At 42.5% G+C, this 17,185-nt stretch overlaps 1 protein-coding gene across 2 annotated transcripts in view; it reads left to right on the plus strand.

The window, feature by feature from the left end:
* Window positions 1-17,185, plus strand: part of GAREM1 (GRB2 associated regulator of MAPK1 subtype 1) — a 206,443-nt gene that overhangs the window by 133,803 nt on the left and 55,455 nt on the right. For both annotated transcript variants that reach the window (XM_030876493.2, XM_030876494.2), the window contains exon 3: window positions 15,142-15,272. In XM_030876493.2, the coding sequence (XP_030732353.1) occupies window positions 15,142-15,272 (131 nt within the window). The remainder of the gene's footprint in view (window positions 1-15,141; window positions 15,273-17,185) is intronic.

A 17,185-nucleotide genomic window follows, 5' to 3' on the forward strand; every position in this document is an offset into this window, starting at 1 on the left:
ACATTAGAAACAAGAGTATTTTTATTTAAATGTATCTCTGTGCCCTGACAAAGTCACTCCTCTCTGTAAGAGTCCTTCTTCTCTCCAGCCTTGTTTATCCCATCAGACATTCCTGCCAGAAGCAGCCCTGTTTACATAACTGCCCCCGTTGGATGGAATATTTTACTGAGCGCAGCCCTGCGCTCACACCACAGCCTGTTTAACATGGAACAGGGACAGACCTGAAAGGCACTAGAGAATGCTCAGTGAGCTCGATCTGCAGTGAATAAAAGTGGAGGCATTTGGATGAAAATGAAGCTTTGCAAAAAGGGAGCAAGTGCAGGGACGTGTTGTCAGCAAAGACCAAAGCAAACCAAAGAGGAGAGAGTAGTTCTCTGGTGAAGGGGTGGAGGGGGAAACCTTCCGATGGTTCTGGAGTGTCGGACATAGGTATGTATTTACTGTTCGAAAGCGTGCCATTCATGAAACCCTTGAACAGAAATGGAGCCCTAGGTCTCAGAGCCACAGCATGGCTATTGCTTCTCCATTTTTTAATTAAAAGAAAAAGATTTAACAGGAACGAAGGGCTCTTTGTCCTGTAGGGCCTTTTCCTTTTACTAGAGTTTCTGTTTTTGTACTGCAATTTTGACTGATTTCTAATAAGCGTAGGACTCTCCTCCACAGCACTGTGGTCACAAACATATTAGAGTAATTGTGTTTTGAGGGTGATACAGTCTAACTGGAATTGCTCTGCATTGAGCAGAGGGTACAGTAGGCAGCTTGTCGTAGAGAAGATAAAATTGGCCATCTCCCATGCTTTGTCTTTCTGTCCCAGAACCAGGTGGCCGTGCTCCACCCTGAATCCACATCTTCAGCATTTCTTTCTCCTCTCTTCCTCCCAGCTACCTGGCTGCCAATTGTGCCACTTCTTTAAATTTAGGATGCTTCTTAATGGCTCCTCTTCTGGAGTTTTGCCCAGATTAATATAAGAAGGAGCTAACACTGTTCTCCTAACCAGTACCACATTCCAAAGAGTATCGTGATTACATTCCTTTTCATTCGTGACTGGTACATCTTTGTCTCATTTGACTTCGCTCTGATGTTCATTGAGCCCTTATCAGGTGCCTCTCATCAGGTGAAGCCCTTTATGTAAGTTTAATCATCCCAATAGCTGATGTTATGTTAGTGTTACTGCCCTTGCATTATGGAACTAGGAGACACACGGAGGTGTAGAAGGTCATGACTTAACCAAAGTTGCCCAGTGGGAGGGAGAGCCAGGATTTCAACTCCAGAAGTTCATATGCTTAACTGCTGTGTGAAGAGGTAGAGGCAAAATGATAACCAATGAGTACGTGCTAAGCCATGAGAACAGAGCATGCCTGGCTCCAGGAGTGCCATACCTCAGCTCTGCTCTTGTATCGACTGCAAGCCTTTAAAGAGTTGCCTTGTTGGTGTGTGTGTATATATGTATATGTGTATGTATTTATATATACACATACGTACTCTTTATTTCAGAGTAGTTTTAGTTCCAGAGCAAAATTAAAGGGGAAGGTACAGAGATTTCCCATATACCCCCTTCCCCTACACAGACACAGCCTCCCCCATATCACCATCCCCCACCAGAGTGGTACCTTTGTTAAAACTGATGAACCTCCATGGACACATCATTATCACCCAAAGGCCGTAGTTTACATAACAGTTCACTTTTGGTGTTGCACATTCTGTGTGTCCAGACAACTGTATAATGACATGTATCCACCATTATAGAATCATACACAATAGTTCCACTGCCCTAAAAATCCTCTGTTCTCTGCCTACTCATCTCTCCCTCTCCCCTAATCCCTGAAAACCACTGACTTTTTTACTGTCTCCATAGTTTTGCCTTTTCCAGAGTGTCATATAGTTGGAATGATACAGTCTGGAGCCTCTTCAAATTGGCTTCTTTTTCTTAGTAAGAAGCATTCACGTTTCCTCTACATCTTTTTTATGGCTTGATTGCCTCGCTTTTTGTAGCTAAAGAATTTGGTGAAAATGTACCCCTAGCCCTTACAGAAGTGCGATTTAGGACCTCTCCAGTATGTTTTCATTGAGTGTCTCTGCTAGCTTTTCCATCTTTAAGTCCATGCACTGAGCCAAGGTGGGTGTTAAAATTTGAGGATTCTCCCCACCCCCCTTTGATTATGCCGAGTACGCTCTACATCAGAGTTTTAAGAAACCATTCGTGTTTCTCTACATGGAGTTTTAATCAGTTCAGTTTTGGCCTGAAGGTTCAAAACTAAATCCCTTATAATCAAGGCACTTTTTTTCCTAATGAAAACCACAGCTTGAGCAGCTGCTTGTATTATTGTCTCTCCTCTGTGGTCCCACTGGTGTGTGGGAGTTTACTGTTGGGCTGTGGAAAAGGGAGCAAATGAGAATCCAAGAAAGGGGTCATGTTTCAGTAGAGGAAGAATGGTGGAATGTTAAAATCCTTGAGTGTTTTCCTCACCCTCCCCACACTTTGGACATGCAGTTTGGCTCTCTTTTTCCTTTTTAAATACTTCCATAAGGCATGGAAGAGAAGCATATATCATATGAACCGTAGTATTGAAAACTCCTAGACCTCAACTTTGATTCTATACAGAATACCTTCATTTTTGCCTGTAGTTGTAAAATGACAACATAGCTTTAAAGTCTGTCTGTGTCGTGTACGTCCATATTTTGTCCATCTGCGTTGGTGGGGTCTTCCTCTCCTTTGTCTGGGTTGAAATTGTGTTTATCCGTGTGTAATTTTTTTTCTTGCATCAATTTCTGTCTCGTTTTCTTTTTTAAATTTGTTTCCATATCTCCTTTTCGCCTCATTTTCCCTGCTTCCCATTTTCTCTTAACCTTTGTTTTCCCCTTCATTTTTTTGTACTATGTGATTTAAGCTCTACAACTAAAAATTGAAGTTTTACTTTTGCTGTTTGTAACTTTTTATGTAACTCTTTAATGTAGATAAATAGATCATTTTCTATTTCTCCAAAAGGATCCTACCTCAAATAAAATTGCTTTTTACTTACTAGAACCTTGATTTTTTTTTTTTAATGTGGGTTTTTGATCCTTAATAGAAGCAGCTGCTTCATCCCAGCGACTAGTTCCAGTGCTAGAGATTAGAAAGAGTAGCTGGGTTCTCTTTCCACCGAATGGGTGAACTATTGGTGACACTGTGTACCTTCTATGCTCCAGTCACCCTAAGTTACCCAGAAGTGAAGATAGGTTTTGTCATGTAACCAGTTGCCAGGGTCATTGTGGGGATTAAACAGGACCATCTGAATAGCCCTCCACACTATCAAAGAAGAATTCGTTGCATATGTAAATGGTAAATGACCCTTCTTCCTACTAACTTTGGGGAATTTTTTCAGTAACGACAAGGCACAGTCAGCTCCTCTCTCTGTCAACCTCATCCTGAGGAGGGAGGTATTAGTGGCTTGGGGAAGCAGCACAGTAAAAGTGGACTTAGGATGAGAACGCACGAGTGACCGTCCTGGGCTCGCTATTGACTTGCTGTGACCAAAGACATATTCCTTAATCTCTGCCAGCTTCAGTTTCCTCGTGGGTCAAGCCTCTCATAATCCCCGCCCACTACTGTGGTTTGTTGAGTGAGGTAATGTGTGTGTGAACACCTTCCGATTGAAAGCAGGCTCTCGGTGGAGTCATCCTGACATGGCTCCAGTCCAGAGGCTCAGACTCCTTTTTCTTTTGTTATTTTGTCTTTCCACATCCTATCGAGTCTCTTTCTTAAGAAGCTGGTCACTTGGTATGCGATTCTCTCTTCTAATTCTTTGTCAGTGCTGCCATTTAACATGTTCTGGCCTTCAGAGTCAGGCAAGACCTACCATCATCCGTTACCACGTTTCGATGGAATACCTGTGGTGGAGACCAGAAGTAGAGGGAGCTCGGCTATGCCCAGGCAGAAGGCTGTCAGCAGTGTAGGTCTTAAATGAGCTTGCTCATAAGCTTAGGCTAAAAGCTGTAAACGGAGGCCTCCCACTTAAAGTCATCCTTTCAATTTGAGGGAAAAGGAAGCACCCCAAGAGGCTACACTTCCCACCTAAATTTCTCAAATATTTCCTGATATCTGCCCACTCACATGGCATCACGTCAATCAGTATTGTGTTAAGCCCTGTTCAAACCACAGCCACTCCCTCCTGTCTCGTAGAAACCCAGGGTAGTCCCTGGGTTAGAGGAGACTTTTTTATTTGAGTGAATCATTAAAAACTATTAATAACTAGGTGCATTTACATTTTTTAAAAAATCCAGATTTCCTGCCTCTGGAAATCAGCAGGTGCTGGAGCTCTGAGGTGGCCATCTCCACCTTTTTACTAATTTTACTAATTTACAGCTTCTCTGGTCATGTAAATATTTGATTTTGGTACTCTGGAAGAAATACATACCTATTATATATATTTACATACACACATATATATGTATTTCTCCTACTCTGAACGCCTGTTCTTCAAAGCAAGCATTTAGTAAGTTTCTAGTATGGACTCAAATTGAGCCGTCAGAGAAGCAGAAGACATGATTCCTGCTGTCAGGGTGCTTGTGGTCTAAGAGAACAACACAAAAACAGGTGAAATAAGTAGGGAATAGTTCAACAAACTCCGGTGACAAATATGAACAAAGATGAGCATGGGCTGAGGTTGTGAGGGAGAGCTTCATGGATGACATTGGACTTGAGCTCATACTGAAATTCATTCCCTCATTCAGCTGTTATTTATTAAGTAGCTGCTATGTGTCTTGCACAGTATTGGGCACCGGAATAAATAGGTGATTGACACACCCCCTGCTTTCTTTAGAGAGTTTACTGTTTAGTTTACAAAGACATGTAAACAAAAGAGAATGATAAAATTTACATGCTTGGATAAAGATCTATAGACAATGAGATCACACAAGAGTGCGGCCAGGTATATACCTGAGCTAAGAAGATTTTTGATAGAGTAGGTGAAGCGTGAATTGGTTTTGGATGAATAGCTTGGCCAAACCTGGGAATAGAGAAAAGGCATTCCAGATCTTGAGTTCAGTATAAGAAGAAGTATAATTCACTGTGGATGGATCTAGATGGATTTTAGCATAATGAGAGGAAAGTAAGGGTCAGATCTTGGAGGGCCTATATATTCTCTACAAAGTTAAATTTTACAGGAGGTGGAAGGCCTCCAAAGTCTTTTAATCAGAGGGTAGAAGGGCATACACCCCCGCCCCCAGTCTGTCCTCCACTGCCTCCACCCTGCCCCTCCCCAGAGGCTGACCAGCAGGGCGAAATCTGCAGACTCTCATGCCCTTTGATTTCCAGCTAAGTTCAGCCATTGGATAGATAGCCCCAGCAGGAGATGGGCGGGTCAAGGGAGGAAGCTGGTCATGGTCTTTATATTCTCCAGCTTCATGGCTCCCTTGAAGGATAGCTTGGGAACAGCTGCTTCTCCCCTTCTCAGGGCAACCTTATTTACATAACGTTCTCCTTCCTGTAACTAGTCCCTCCCCCTGGCACCACAGGCCTATGGTGGTGACCTCTTCTCTGATACTGTCCCTAGCTTCTCACTCTGCTTCCCCTGCAGCCCACCCACACCATTATCAGTGACCCTGTTGTAAATAAATCCTCTGCAAATTATCCTCATTTAAAATATGATTCAACTTTAATTTTAAGCACTAGTGGAAAGAATAGTTTTCTGGAATGGAAGTCAATGGGTAAAGCAATCAACTGGTAAAACTGGCCAAAGCGAGAGATGTTGTAGTTTGTTCAAGAAAGGGAATGGAGTTGAAGTGACACCAGTTGAACGTGAGGGATTAGGGAAAGGGAGGGGTTAAGGATGACCACCCGGGGTTCTGACTTGGGTGGCTGCTTGATTCAGAGAGTAGAAAGATGAGTTCAGTTTTGCACGTGTTGATTTTTTTTTAATTTTTTTATTTATTTATTTTTGGCTGTGTTGGGTCTTCGCTGCTGCGCGTGGGCTTTCTCTAGTTGCGGCAAGCGGGGGCTACTCTTCGTTGCAGTGCGCGGGCTTCTCATTATGGTGGCTTCTCATTGCGGAGCACGGGCTCTAGGCACGCGGGCTTCAGTAGTTGCAGCACGTGGGCTCAGTAGTTGTGGCTCATGGGCTCTAGAGCACAGGCTCAGTAGTTGTGGTGCACAGGCACGTGGGCTCAGTAGTTGTGGCTCACGGGCTCTAGAGCACAGGCTCAGTAGTTGTGGCACATGGGCTTAGTTGCTCCATGCCATGTGGGATCTTCCCGAACCAGGGATCGAACCTGTGTCGCCTGCATTGGCAGGCGGATTCTCAGCCACTGCGCCACCAGGGAAGCCCCGCATGTGTGATTTTGAGAGAGATCTTTGTGGAAGAAGTGTTGGAGATATGCACCAGGTATTGGGTAGACCAATGCGGAATTCAGGAGAGATCTGGCTGGAGGGAATGTTGGTGTGCTGTCAGCTTGTAGGTGGTCCTTGAAGCCAAGGTGATAGAGGGGGTCCCCCAGGAGAGCTGAGAGAGTGGGAGGCCCACAGATGGATACTAGAGGTTTCGGCTCTCGTTTCGTTTTATTTACACACAGAAAGTCAGCCACTGGGCTGAAGGGAAGGCGAACGGTAAAACCAGAGCTGTGAAAGGAGATTTACCGCAGGCCGTGCTCATCACCAGGCGTGATAGGGACTGGGGAGGCATGAATCATGGGGAGCCCCACCTTCCCAGTAGCACGAGACTGACTTCTCACTGCCTGTTGACCATAACTTCCCAGCCAGTAGCAAACGGGACAGAACTGAATTTGACCACCTCTGACTCTCTCTCTTATCTCTACGCATCTCAGCGTCGTTGCTGTCTCTTCTTAATTAGCAAAATTTATTTCCATTTTTCATTTCTGACAAGTGACCTTTTTTCCCTCTGAGTAAAGGAGAGCGTGTGGTCCTACTGTCTGTTCAGCATCATACAGGTGCTTGAAACTTAGACGCCTCACGTAGGACTTTGGGCCTCTTAGCTGTCTGTGCTTAATGTATCATCTCTATTGAGGCGAATCACTGTGATTATCTTGAGAGACACACACCAAAAAATGGATATTTTCTAGATGAGAGTTATTCCCTGTCAGCAGATTAATTATGTAATATAGTTTTAGAAGCACATCATGAAAACAGTGCAATAATAGTACCAATCTTTGCTTTTTACATATTACCTTCAATTTCTTTAACCTGTCATCGAGGATCGTGGTGTTGGATTCGTTCCTGGGAATTTCAGGGTCCTGCTGAGAGAACAGCTCTCACAGTGGAGATGGTTTATGAAATTAACAAAACCGTTGAAAGACAATGCAGTTTCCTCCCTCTCTGGGAACAGGGTTTTGACAGTAACGTCTCAGAACAGATGTTTCAGCGATCTCCAAATGTTTTCATTTGGTGGCACAAAGACTCTGTTATTCATGAAATGGTCTGTTAAAAAAATTAGTTCCTCCATGTGGGGATTGTGGGAAGATGTGTTGTATAAATTGATTTCACATTTTGTCAGGAAACTGGCTCTTAACTCTTTAAATCGGCTCCAGGATTTGACTCTGACAAGTTCCGACTTCCAGGCTACAGCAGTCACAGGGAACAGAGCAACACAACGGCTCAGCATCTTTCCCAGAAAACTTCAACTTGACTCATCTGAGAGGGTCCTATTCTTTTATAAGAGAATAGAAGCCATAAAATACAGTGAGAGGAGGTGGGCACGTTTGCTTTTCATTTGCATTATTCTCCTAATACAATCCTCATGTGCAGCTTAACACATCTTGATTTTAGACTTGTATTTAAAGGGAAAACTGCCATTCTAAGATGAACATGGGCCGGCTTAGGGTGTAGTTTCAACTACCTTACAAGAGACCTCAGGATAACTACTTAGGTGTGTTGGTCATTTTCATTTCTGATGTCTGATGTCTTTCATTTCTTGATGTCTCCCTGCAGGACAGAGGTCAGCAAACTGTGTGGCCTCAGGGCCAGATCTGACCTGCTGCTTGTTCTTGTAAAGTTTGATTGGAACACAGATGTTGTAATTCATTTACATATCGTCTGTGGCTGCTTTTGAGATACTTCGCCGGAGTTGAATAGTTGTTAACAGAGGCAATTTAGCCCACAAAACCTAAAATATTTACAGAACAAGTTTGCCAACCCCTGAAATAGGAAGTTGCATATATCCCATGACCTGGTATTTAAAACATTACATTAAAACATTTGATACATTTAGATTTTAAAGGTATTTGTGGGGTGTAAGAAGTATAAAATATTTATTTGGTTTTAGACCATTAAACATATGACAAGAAAATGTTTACAATAATAATATATGTACACAAAGAAACATGAACTAAAATCTTACAGGACAATATAAAGAAACTATATGGAAAAGAGGAGACAGAAGTTAATGGATGATATTGGATATTCAATAAACAGTTAAAAGAATGAATGAGAGGAATCAGTTTTTCTGATGTACAGTATGTTCAGATGTGAAAACATTTGGTCATATTTAGCTGCTACTTTGTTTTTATTCTTATTCTTTCATCTGTGTATGTTCATCATTCCCAGAATAGATTCTTGTCAGTGCTCCCATGCGTGTGCTTCTGAGGTCTTCCTGTCCATCTTTCCTGAGATGACAAACACAGGTGAGACTAGAAGGTTAGAATTTATACAGCTTTACTATTGACATCACCGACACACCAGATAGGATTATTCATTTGGTTCATATGCCAGAATGTATTTGAGGCTGCTAACAGTAAGAGATCTCAGACACAAGAGAAAAATAACTAAAGAACGCTTGAAGAACGAGCACCCAAATTGAAAGAGAAGAAAAACGGTGTTAAGGGGATAGAGGTGCTTTATATCAAGAAACCCAGGCTCTGTTCTTTGAACCAGAATATCAGCGATCACGACAGACAGAGCAAGGAAAAGAAAATATAAGCGTTCTGAAGCTGTTATTTCATGAGATGAAACACCCTATTTTATCAGGAGGTATTCCATCACATGATCTTTTTTACGGACGTGAACAGTATCTGCAGTTTTAAGAGAAGGCAGAGACGTTCTCTACCCACATGGATACAGCAACCACTAGCCACATGGGCTTTTGAGCGCTTGTAATGAGGGTAGTGTGAACAGAGGTGTGCCGCAAGTGTAAAACCTACATGGGATTGAAAAGACTTAATGTGGAAAAAATTTAATTAATGATTCTTATATTGAATTTAGATGTCTTGGTTTAGATAGAACCATATTATTAAAATAAATTTCACCTCTTTTTACTTTTTTAATGTGGCCATCATAAAACACATAATTGCATGTGTGGCTTGCGTTGTATTTCTATGAGGCAGCACTATCTGTAGGGTGATGTCTCATTTGATGTGAAAGTGTTAGGATTTGGTGACACATCCTTGACTTGTGAATGTCTTTCTGAAGGGACAGAATGGAATTTAGTATAGGCATGTAGCTTTCGGGTAATCTGTTAGCTCAGAGATTGTACATCTACAGACCACTTGGCCTGCATACAGATCCTCCTGCCTTCGGAAAGTTTTTCTAAAATATTGATCAACATTTTAAAATAAGTTAAAACTATTTCATGCTCATGGAAAGATAATTTGTAGACTTTCATAAACTATACTTGGTTTAGTGATGGTAGCTCGACTTGGCTTCCAAATCTACAATTTATTTTGTTATTCTGCTAACAATTAGAAAATATAAATTACAGTTGCAGATAATTGGAAGTGTTGGCAAATATCTGATGTCTCTGTCAGATGATTCTGGGTATTCCCACCAAATGGACCCATAAATTTGAACTCTTACTCACTGGTGACTACTTTTTTCCCCTTGTGTATTACATCCTGGTGCTGAAAGACTGTTTCATCCTGGAAGATAGTTCCAGTTGCTTATCTAATCTGTTCTTTGGTTGGATTGGTCCCTGAAAAATATGTCTTGAGGTTCTGTGCCTTATTCAGATTTGAATGATTTTTAAGTACACCATTGCTTGCTTTCTCTGTTGAGTGAAAACATTCATCTGTAGTTCAGAAACAAACCTTGTGTATTGTAATGTAGTTCACCTTTTATTTATAACTTTGAAAACCTGCAGTTACTTATGCATTGCTTCATTGTTTGCTAATTCCAGGACTATATTTATTACACATTTATTAAGTACCTATTGACTTTAGACATGTTGAATTTGGTGCTAATGGGACTTCCAAGTATAAATATCCAACAGGCCCTTAGATGTCTCTAGAAGTGAAAAGAAATGTAGACTGTGTCAAATATATTTATTATATATTTGTACAGTCGTTTGTACAAGAAAAATTCAAATGTTTAGCTTCACTGATCTTCAAAGAGATGCAGATTAATACAGGAAGGAGGTGCTTTTTAATATGCATTGAATTGTCTAATTGAAAAAATACTCAGTGCTGGCAAGATTGTGCCCCAACTAGGAGGCATGTAGCCTATTCATAGAAATATAAATTGGTTTTGGTATTTTGGAAAAAAATACAGCTGTGCATGGTAAACATAAGGAATTGTGTATTATTCTTTGATTTAATAACCTCACGCTAGAAAATTTATCCCTAAAATGTGAGCCAGAAGACAAAAGAAAATCTCTTTGCAGAAGACGGAAGGGAGCCCAGAGTTGCTGAGTGGCTACTTGTGCTGAGTACTTTGCATCATCTCACTTAATCCCCACAGCAGCCCTATGAAGTGTCCCCACTTTACAGGCAAGGAAGCAAGGCTCAGACGGATTAGTAATTTGCCAGCATCATAAAACGTGTACATGGCAGAGTTCCCACTTACATTAAGCACGTGCCAAACTCAGACTGACCATGTAAGAATAGAAAAATAGTTAAATCCATTATTAAGTGCTGTGCAAGTATTGTAAGTGTCATCACGTGGGAAAATGTAGGAAAATACAGAAAGAAACAGTATAAAACTGTAGATAAGCCAGTTATTAAAAATTTGTACATAGACTGAGTAGAATAATGACAAATGAAAAGTTTAATTTGGCAGAATTTGTTTAACTAAGTAGTATTGAGATTGCCATAATCTTTTTGATTTTTTAAAAATTGTTTTTTATGAAAAAGGTACAATCCAACGTATTTTGTATTTTCAAATGTGTTGTTCATCCCTCTACATTTTCTAAAAGGTACATGAGCTGTTATGTCTAGGTGCATCCTCTATTTTGTCCTCATCACCTATCCTTTAACTCTTGGAAATGCCTCCATCGAGGTTCATCGCTAGCAAAAGCCCTACATCCTTAAACCCTCCTGAAATTACTTTCATTTTGTTAAAACCCAAATCTGCATATGCCCTGAAAACACTGCTTCCTTGAAGGCCTCTCAGGTGGTAGCTCTATTTTTTTTTTTTTGCCCCAGAGTTGAGGGGATATAAGTGTCTCTATGGTCTTCACTGCTGCCCTGACCTTCACTGCTCCCTAAAAACTCAGCTGTAAATCTCTTGTCATCAGACAGCATCCCCTGCTCCCCCATTGTTGGTACATTCTCTACCAAGCCTAGGATTCCTCCCTCATTTCTCCATGGTTCTCACTCCTGGCTCACTGCCGTTCTCCCCAGCAGTGCTTCTCTCCTCACCCTTGGAGATTTCAGTGCTTACCTGTATGATTCATTTGATACCCCTGGCTTCTCAGTTCCTTTAGCTTTTCACCACCACAATGCTTACCTCCCATGGTCGCCCCTCGACCACAGCATCGCCAACAACTCCATCCCTCCGTGATCTCAGTCGTATACATACCACTCTCTGACCTCTCTCCTCTGCCTGGTTCTCGAGCTCACTCCTCCAGGGCACGGAAATCAAGTCCGTCAGAACCTGCCATCCGTTGATCCCATGATTATTTTCATCCTCTTCCCTCCCTCCCGAGATGTTGGGTCCAGCTCAAGCTCCGTGAACTCGCTTGCATACATCCTGCCTGCTTTGTCCCTCTTTCACGTCTCATACTCACTTGGCAATTGGCTGAATCCAAATCTCTACCTGCTTCACGCCAGCCCCCGGGCGTCATACACAGGCTAGAGGAAAACACACAACTAGAGTGTTTGGTTTCATTTTCAGATGCTGACCATTAACCTCAAGTGGGAACTTAGGGCTGCCCACCAGACATATTATGGTATTCATTTTCACTGGATTTTTTTTTTTTTGCGGTACGTGGACCTCTCACTGTTGTGGCTTCTCCCGTTGCGGAGCACAGGCTCCGGACACGCAGGCTCAGAGGCCATGGCTCACGGGCCCAGCCACTCCGCGGCATGTGGGATCTTGCCGGACCGGGGCAGGAACCCGTGTCCCCTGCATCGGCAGGCGGACTCTCAACCACTGCGCCACCAGGGAAGTCCTCCCCAGACTTTTTACAATCTTCTCCTCTTTCCTTAACCTCCAACACCTCCTCTCTCAACTTTATTCTCAACTGATGCCTTCCTTCCCACTTTTGCTGGAAATATTGAAGCAATAAGAGGGAGCTTCCCCCAGGTCCCACTGAACCTGCCACAGATGAATTCCTGTTGAAGGCCAGCTCCTCCACTCTGATGTCCCCCCATGTCCTCAAGGATGTGCTCCAGTAATCTTGCTCATCATCTGTGCGTCATTCCCATCAGCATCAAACATGCTGGCACTTCTCCCATCGTATTGAGGAAACAAAAACACTCTCTGGGCCCCATCCCACTTCCTCCCTTTAGCTACTACTCAGTGTCTCTTGTCCCCTTGTCACAGAACTCCCCAAAACATCACCTGCTGTCCATTCTTGTTATTCCCAGCTCTCCTTTCTCAGGCTCTCAGGTTCAATCAAGCTTTGGCCCAGCTATTCCACTGCTCGTATCAAAATCCCCAGTTAAACACAAGCTGCTAAATCCAACAGTTCTCAGTCTCGTTTCACAGTCCTGTACACAGCATTTGACGTCACTCCCGCCTTCTCCTTGAGGCACTCGAATCACCTGGCTTCTAGAATGTAGCACTTCTGGATTTTTCTCTTATTTTCCTGGCCATTCCTTAGTCTCCCAGAGCTCAAACCTTGGACCTCTTCTCAGTCTACACTTGAGACTGTGGTTGTCATCATTAAAGTGTCATGGCTTTGGGCTTCCCTGGTGGCGCAGTGGTTGAGAGTCCGCCTGCCGATGCAGGGGACAAGGGTTCATGCCCCGGTCCGGCAAGATCCCACATGCCACGGAGCGGCTGGGCCCGTGAGCCATGGCCGCTGAGCCTGTGCGTCTGGAGCCTGTGCTCCACAACGGGAGAGGCCACAGCAGTGAGAGGCCCGCGTACCTCAAAAAAAAAAAAAAATGTCATGGCTTTAAATATCATCCATGTTCCCGTGGCGCCCAGAGTTACTGTTTCCAGCCAGACCTTTCTCCTGACATCCACACTTATGTATCCATCTAAGAGCTTTCGGGCTATCTCTGTTTCTATGTCTAATAGACGTAACCGGTCCAGACTGAATTCCTGATCTTACCTCCTCATCTTACCCCTCCAGACCTGCCCATCTCAGTTAGTGGCAGCTCTGTTCCTTAGCCGCTCAGGCCACATTCCTCACTGCTTCCAAACCCCGGCCGTCTCATACCTGGATGATTGCAGGGCCCTCCTAACTGGTGTCTGGGCTTCTACGCCTGGCACCTTTACAGCGTGTCCTCAACACGGCAACTAGAGTGATTCTTCTGTAACGTTGGTTAAATCGCCTCTTCTGCACTTAGACCCCCCCAGGTGGCTCCCCATCGCACTCAGATGAAGAACCACAGTTCTGCAAAGCTGTGGACAACTAAACCACCTGTTATTTCTCTGACTTCCTTTCTCTTCCTTCTTAGCTTCTACTCACCCCACTCCAGCCACAGCATGCCAAAGACGCACCAACCCATCCGCCTGAGGGTTTCTGTGTAGACTGTTGCGTGTGCTTAGAGCTCTGAGAACTCACTGCCCAGCTACATCAAAGTCACTGTCTCAGCCACGCCTACTCTGGCCACCCTGCGCTCTCCAACCCCCTCACCCTATTTTTAATGGTACTTCTCACCTTCTGTCTCCCACTTCAGTGTAAGCTTCAAAAGGACAGAGGTTTTTATCTGGTCTCTTGATTGATTTATCTCCAGCATCTAGAATAATGCCTCCACCTAGGAGATGCGTTAAAGAAAATGTGTTGAAAGTATGAAAGTTTCCCTGTTTCTGCCTGATGCCCCGTGGACGCATGCAGAGAGATCTGCCTCATAATAGCTTTTCATTCCTTTTCAAGTTTCTCAAGTGTTATATTGTAAACAGTGTTCAGAAAATGACCACTAAGAAACATGGCGTCATGGACTTGACCGTATATGGTCTTTTATTCTAAACCGAAAGCAGCTCCTCTAGAATGTGGCAGCAGTATCACAAATACCAAAAACGTCCAAGCAGCATAATAGAGCCTTGACATTTTTAGGAATATGTTCAGAGTTCTTCAGAAATCCCCCAAATTATGGATACTTTCATAGTATATCCTACTCTCATGAATTTCACATGGTAGTGAAAAGGAAAGATGGAAGCTACGTGCTGCTCCAGATGCCGAGTGGCTCACTCACTGCAAGGGGGGCTCCTCCCAGCGCCCGCCCCAGGCCCCTTGGTCTCAAGCCCCACGCGTGTGCCGCAGCCAAGCTATAGAATTGCAAATTATAGCAGCTCCTGAGCCCTCAGCATCGCCTGCGTATTGTTGAAACCAAGGATATCTGTGAAAGCTAAGGGTCCACGTATTATTTTATTCCATTGCACATTTTTAAAAAAATCAGTTCCCCCAGGCCTCTCAGACTTGGTTTTAGAATATAATGTATGGGGGGGGGGCATTATTACAACTAAACGGCAATGTGACTTATGGTTATAAACAACATGAGCAACCACTTATATAACACATTAAGTTTTCAGTGTCGAGTTTACATTACAAGTAAGCATCTATCAGATTTGTTATTGATCCTCTGGTAATAAACTCTGAAAGTAGCAAAAAAAGAAAAAATATGTTCGCTTTCGTTTTTAAGCTGATTTTTAAATAAATATCCTAGTTCAAGAAAACCTTTTGCCACGGTAACTTTTTCTTTTTTTAAATGATAATGCTCAGAAAGCCTTTGACAGAGAAGAGTGGGAGTAAGGAAGGGGGATGCTGTCGCCACGGTGACAGCTGTCCAGCGTAAACATCTCATATCTCTTCCGTTTATCACGTATTTCAGGGCAATTCAAGCTGCTGGAACAAGACCGAGATATAAAGGAGCCAGTGCAATATTTCAACAGTGTGGAGGAGGTGGCTAAAGCATTTCCTGAACGCGTGTACGTCATGGAGGAAATAACGTTCAACGTGAAGGTAGTTCTGAAAGAACCAAAGATTTATCCTAAGATAATTTAGCTTTCAGGTTGTTGTGTACACAGTAAGTGCTCATCTGTGCCTCTTAGGAGGTTCCATCTTCCTAATGAGTTGGTGTCAATGGCCAAAACTGGTCTTATAAGAACTGTGCTGTAGCTGAGCTGACCCCCACCCCAAAGGTTACTACACTTAGTTAGCATTATCTTTGGCTAGAATAACTGCTAAGGCAGATCAAAGGTTATTTTCCTTTTTTAACATTTGGACTTTATTCCCTAAGATGTAACCATTTTTTGGCCATATCTTCTGTGAGGCTAGATGCTCCACTTGGAAGAGCAAGCAAAAGGCATATGGTGAATCTAATACCAAACACTTATTGAGAGAAAGAGGGACTTCCAGAGCATGCCCGGACATCAGCATGTATTCATTCTGTCTATATCAGTCTACAAAGGAGGGAAAATTGATGTATCGAATGTTGCCCAATAGGTACTTATTGATCCTTGTTCGTCAGAGGAAAGCTGAATACTGTTTACTGTGCTGTGTTGGTTTTGCATTCTTAAAGGGACAGTTCTGTCCCCTCCTACACAGTGAGCGAGCTCCTTGTCGAGAGTCTGGTTAGAAGAGGGACTAACCAGAGAAGCGATGCCACCAACCAGGTCCAGCCTTGTTTCAGCCTGCAAACCCACTGCACTTTCTTCAGCCACATCCACGATTACACTGACTCATTTGAGAAAGTGTTCACATTGAAAGGATTTTCTGTTTAACCTCATTTCAGCAGGAAGTCCAACTGAGTCACTGTTCTCTGAATATTTCAAGATTTAGGGAGCAGATGCCGGATTCTTGGAAATCCACTCTATGTGAAAAACAGACTACATGGTATCTTGGCCCAAGAACACAAGTGTCTTTACAGGTGGGTCATTCCACCCACACTCCCAGGAAGCGGGGAGATGCCCAAGACAGCTTCCTTAGTGGAGAAGTGGCCCATTGAATTAGCTAAGTCATTCTTTCCCCCAGTTCTAAAACACAGCTGCCATAATCTGCTTCCTTTAGTTTTATTATTAAAATGATGTTGTATTTAGTAAAGTTCTTTACTCACCAAATTATGCTTATGTTCAGAATATTTACAATTTTTAACTCCTTCGGTGACCCGGGCTGTGAGTCCTCAAGACAGCTTCTGTTGGTTTACATTGAAGATTTGTGAGAAAGTGTTCATTTTTAAACTTTCCAAGATTCGTTGGCCAGAAGTTAATCAAATCCTATTTCATTAGTGTCTTGATTTGATTTAAATCTCTCCTTAAAACTTACATTTAAAATTAACTAAATGAAAAAAATTTTGTTTAGAAAGCAAAGTTAATACTGCAAAACTCTCTTCTGATACATTTCGTTTGCTGATAAATGATGAGGAATCTAGCATAAAATTTTTTTATGATTTTTTAAATGTCCTCAAGTATTAAAATCTAAAATTCAGTCTTTGGTGGCATATTGTTTACATGAAAGATTTTTAAAAGATGCCTCTAAGAGCTGTTTGTGAATTTGTATTGAACCAGCAATGAATGAAAAAATAATACTGAAACTAATACATTTTGATAGGGGTTTTTTCCCCCACAGAATACCATGATTGGCTATATTGATTCAAATGTATATAATAGAGATATCATTCAAAAGTTTAGCACAACAGTGTGAATGTACTTAACACTACTGACCTGTGTACTTAAAAACGGTTAAGATGGTAAATTTCATGTTATGTATATTTTACCACAATTTTTTTAAAAAGCAAAAAAAAAAAAAGTCAGTTGGACTCCCCACTGAAATGAGGCCGAACAGAAAATCCTTTCGGTCTGAACACTTTTTAAAATATGTCAGTGTAATTGTGGATATTACAGATAAGTGTATGGGGTAGAAACTTATAGCATCCA

This window comes from Globicephala melas, chromosome 13, assembly GCF_963455315.2.
Source record: "Globicephala melas chromosome 13, mGloMel1.2, whole genome shotgun sequence".
Classification (NCBI taxonomy): domain Eukaryota; kingdom Metazoa; phylum Chordata; class Mammalia; order Artiodactyla; family Delphinidae; genus Globicephala; species Globicephala melas.